At 29.6% G+C, this 4,867-nt stretch overlaps 1 protein-coding gene across 1 annotated transcript; it reads left to right on the plus strand.

Annotated features, from left to right (window-relative positions):
- Window positions 1-524: 524 nt before the first annotated feature.
- Window positions 525-4,867, plus strand: LOC135949004 (uncharacterized). The gene is made up of 4 exons (XM_065498461.1): window positions 525-602; window positions 1,274-1,725; window positions 4,344-4,454; window positions 4,699-4,867. The coding sequence occupies exons 1-4, from the start codon at window positions 525-527 to the stop codon at window positions 4,865-4,867; spliced, it is 810 nt and encodes a 269-aa protein (XP_065354533.1).

Raw genomic sequence — 4,867 nt, forward strand, 5'->3', positions numbered from 1 at the left:
TCGAGTTCAAGTGGTTCTTTTTGTTTTAAATTACATACTATTATTTCATTCATTTCACACCGTACATCAACCAAAAAATTCCCTTGGGTCTTCAGATTTTGTTAATTTTTGGCACATATATGTACTATACCCTAAGGAGCTATTTAGGCATTTACATTTTGAAATTTTTGAAAAGGTGACAAAATTCTACAAATTTATAAGTTTTGTATTCATATCATTTAGAGCTATTCTGGGGCCATATGAAAGGTTATTATCACCGCTTTAAATTTTGCAATTAAAATATTATATTTTCATTTATATATTTCAATTTATAACCTCTTAATTTTTACTGGAAAATGGAAATGTCAAATAGGATATTTGAACAAAGTCTAAAGACACACGTCCAAATAATTGAATTTTTTAATACATCTTTCATGGAATGACTGTTTTGTAAAATTTGAACGTATCCAACTAGTGTGCGTGTTCGTTTATTAGGAAGTGTATATCATTGTCATGATGTTAAAAATACTCATTTCACTCTAAAGATGGTGTCTGGCAGTGATGATGACGATGATGATAACTATGGTTGGTTTTGTGTTGGGATGTACTCAATGTGTGGTGAAGTGGGTCAACAAAAGTATTAATTGCACAGTATTTGATTTCTTTTGTTTTAACAAAAACACACCCCCCCCATATAATTTTAAAAGAGACCAAAGTTTTTCTATTTTGTTTTTGCCCTAAATTGTATGTGTGGATTTAGAAGTATTTAACTTGTACGTTGATAGAAAAAATATCTTCAGTATTTGTTGGTATAATTTGTCTAATTTGCTAATAACTTGACTCTATTTATTTTGGTTAGAAGTTTTAAGTATCCGAGTTGTAAATATGTAGTGTCAACATCAACAATTACAAATTGCACTCTATGCGGTTTTTAGCCATTAGCGACGACATTTAGTTGCAAACTACAATTTGAAATGGAAACATACAGACATCATTACAGCACATTCTTTAACTCGTTTTCCAGCATGAAGACATTTATTTATTTCGTATTTTTTATCGAAACCCTTAATAATTGTGGAGTTTACATCGTTGGTTCGTCCTCAAATAAGAAACAAACATTTCTAATGGCAAATAAAACAAATGACATTTTCCTTAGAAGATCTAAACGATATTTGGTTTTTGAAAAAGGAGCATCGATAACAGTGAGTCTTAATAATTAAAATTATACTACCTAAACACACAATTAATTAATTCATTAATTAATGTTTTGTAAAATAACTCATTTGTTAAATAGGTACAGGGTAATATGGCTAAATCGATAATACCTCCAGCCCCCAGAGGTTTAAATGTTATTGCCGAATACACTTTAAGCTACGAATTGCCAACGGATTTTCATGCTTTTCACAAGAAACGAACAAAAACCACAAAAAGACCCGTCTCTACGATCGCTACAACAAGTTCATATCCCTTCTTTGAACATCATCACATGATTGTTCCCTACAATCATGATTATTATTATAAAATTCATCCGGAATATTTGAGTGAACACGCAATACGAAGAAAATACTCTTATTCTAAGAAAAATATGCTGCAACGAAAGTGTTTCAAAAGGAATTTCTATGATTACAAACGCAAAGGGTCGAGCATTTGCTTAAATCGGGCCAAACGTAATGAAGTTTGGAGTATTAACGAGTTGACCGTTACCCAAAGAATGTTTTTCGATTTGATCGAAAAATGGTCTTTACTGTAAGTATCAATACAAAATTGCAAATCACATTCAGAGTAATATAATGTAAAATTAGTTGCCTCCCAATCGATTATCTGAAACCCATATTGACTACCACACGCAGAGAAAAAATATAGTTGGGCATGGTTACTGTAACCATTTAAATAGTGTTACAAGATTTTTAACAATATTATAGTCACAGTAACTATTTACATGATTGTGGTAACCATAATATGGTTAATTTATGATTCACATGATTGTATCAACCGTATATATGGTTACAGTAAACAAATATATGTTTGTGGCAACCATATTTATGATGAATAATTATATCATAATATGTTGTTCTCAGATTATAATAAGCCTTAAGCCGAGAGCAACATAATATGATAAGTCCTTCATCATATGAATGGTTGTCACAAACATATACATACTTGTTTACTGTAACCATATATATGGTTGATACAATCATGTGAATCGTAAATTAACCATATTATGGTTACCACAATCATGTAAATGGTTACTGTGACTATAATATAGTTAAAAAACTTGTAACAATATTGAAATGGTTACAGTAACCATGCCCAACTATATTTTTTTTCTGAGTGCAGTGACACAAAACATCTCAGGCGACTTGTTTTAAAGTAATAGGGACCGGTTCTAATTCTAACACTTATATTACTTATCCAAAAGCATCTGTCATCTTTCATACAATATGAACAGTTTTTTTTGCTCTTCTTAATACTTGTTAAGAAACACATACATAAGTAGATAGCTCTTTTGGTAGACCTAGAGACGAACTGTCTTATTTTAAAGCTAAACATTTTACATTGTTTATTCTCTCTGAAGATCCAACTCTCAATATGCTGCACTGTAATTTTTATGATTTTGTTACTTTCATAAACCAGCCCATTTGGTTGAACTTGAAGTTTTGTAAACTACACTATTTCGAGCTGAAATTAAGAAAATTCAAATATATATGGAAAATAGAAATTGAATATGACAAGTCATATTGAAATTAAAAAATAAATTATGGATCGATCGCCATTAAATTATTTTTATTTAATTTTATATTAAAATGATTTTTGGTAGTCGGTCTTATACGAGAGCTATAAATAATTATGGACCGATCAGCACAAACATTTTTCATATATATAAAACTTATTTGGAGCAAAATTTGTGTAGCTATCTATAGATATTAAACAGTTATTGAATAGGCATATAAAATTTATATGCCAAAAATTTATCGAAATAACTTCAAAATTGCGACCTGTACAATTGTAAACCTGCACAAACGGACGGACATAGAAAGTAGTGATGAGTCGATCGGTATTAGAGCATACCTATACCTTCCCACTATGGCGCGGATCCAGGGGGGTGAAACAGGAAATTTCCGAACAGTTTTAATATAAAAACCGAACAGTTTTAATATAAACAAATAAGAGTTCTATATTCGGCTGTGCCGAATCTTATATACCCTTCACCAAATTATACTTCAAAATTTTAAATATTTTTAGGTAAACAAAATTTAATTTTTTTTCCAGTTGTTTTTTTCATTTTTTAGAAAAAAAAATTTTTCGATTATTTTAATTTTTTTTTTTTAGATTTAAAATTTTATTTTTTTTAAATTTAAATTTTTTTTTTTTAAATTTTAAAATTTTTTTTTTGTTTTTTCAATTTTTTTTTTTTTTGAAAAAAAAATTTCGGGTTAAAATTTTTTTTCCCGAACTTGACCCATTGTAGGTCCAACTTATATACGTCGTTGCAAATGTCTTTGAAATATCTATCATTAGATATCCATATTGTCTATATTAATGACATAGTAATCCAGATATAGGTCAACAATAGGTCAAAAATCGAGGTTGTCTTGGTTTTTTCCTCATATATCAGCCATTTGTGGACCGATTTTACTGATTTTAAATAGCAAAATTCTCGAAAGCATGTCTGACAGAATTATTGAAGATTTGGATCCCGAAGATATCTGGGGTATTCAGAAAACTTATTTCAACAGACAGACGGACATGGCTTAATCGACTCCGCTATCTATAAGGATCCAGAATATATATACTTTATAGGGTCGGAAATGAAAAATGTAGAAATTACAAACGGAATGACAAACTTATATATACCCTTCTCACGAAGGTAAATGGTATAAAAAAGGAAAAATGTAATTGTGGGATTCAAACTGTCTCCTATTAGGTCGTATTGTCATAATGTCATAAAATATATTTTTAGTTTAATTAAATTTTTGTTGGGTTTCAAACAAAAAAGTTATAAACTATAAGACTTTTAGAACTATGTTTATTGGTTTGTCATAAAATAACACTTTTTTTGTTTGCAGCACAACAAGAATTTGTTTAAACTAAAAAAATATTTTATGACATTATGACAATACGACCTAATAGCAGACCGTTTGAATCTACCAAATATAAAATTTTAATTTATTAAAAAATATAAAAATAATTTCTAATACTCGTATGTTATGATCGCTTAAATCGAGCGTTTTAACATAAGAGGGAAGTATGAAATATTTCATTCGATTATGGTTTATTAGAATTTGCATTTGATTTTAGTAACGTTGTTCTTATGAATTTATTCTTATATTTAACTACTTATAATTTGATGAATATTATTTTAGTCATGGCTTTTTACCGCGTTACTGTTTCATGCGAACTTTATGTGAATCATCAGAATTGTTGCTGCCGTACGGACATTCCTTGTTGCACGACATCATTCATATATTGCTGAGGTAAGTAAATGTTGGTTGTAGGGGCTAACACATATCCGTACAGACATACATTTGTGTTGTTGTATAATAAATAGTAATAAATTAAAATGAATCCATAAAATACACTCATACTTATGAACAAGTAAATGTATCAATGTATCAATACACATATGTACATACATATATATGCACTCGTCCGTGTGTTTGTGTGGGTATGTGTATGTGTGTATTTAAGCGTTTATTTATTTTCAATATTTGGTTACAGGTACACCAAACCTTGGGCTTTTCATCATAAAATATTTGGTCGTTCATTAAGGCAGCGGTATCCTATCGATGAATGTGCTAAATTGTATGGTCCATATTGTCGTGTAAGTTGGTTGGATTTCATAACCAATGTGGTGCACGGCACAAGGGCGGTAGATTTTATGCGTTAA

This window comes from Calliphora vicina, chromosome 1 (assembly GCF_958450345.1).
Source record: "Calliphora vicina chromosome 1, idCalVici1.1, whole genome shotgun sequence".
Taxonomy (NCBI): Eukaryota; Metazoa; Arthropoda; class Insecta; order Diptera; family Calliphoridae; genus Calliphora; species Calliphora vicina.

Bases quoted from the DNA above. Each gene is read 5' to 3' on its own strand.
- LOC135949004 (XM_065498461.1), top strand. From the start codon at position 525: ATGGTGTCTGGCAGTGATGATGACGATGATGATAACTATGGTTGGTTT. The intron at 603-1,273 runs GTGGGTCAACAA...TTTGTTAAATAG, and splicing joins TGTACTCAATGTGTGGTGAA to GTACAGGGTAATATGGCTAA. The intron at 4,455-4,698 runs GTAAGTAAATGT...ATTTGGTTACAG, and splicing joins ATCATTCATATATTGCTGAG to GTACACCAAACCTTGGGCTT.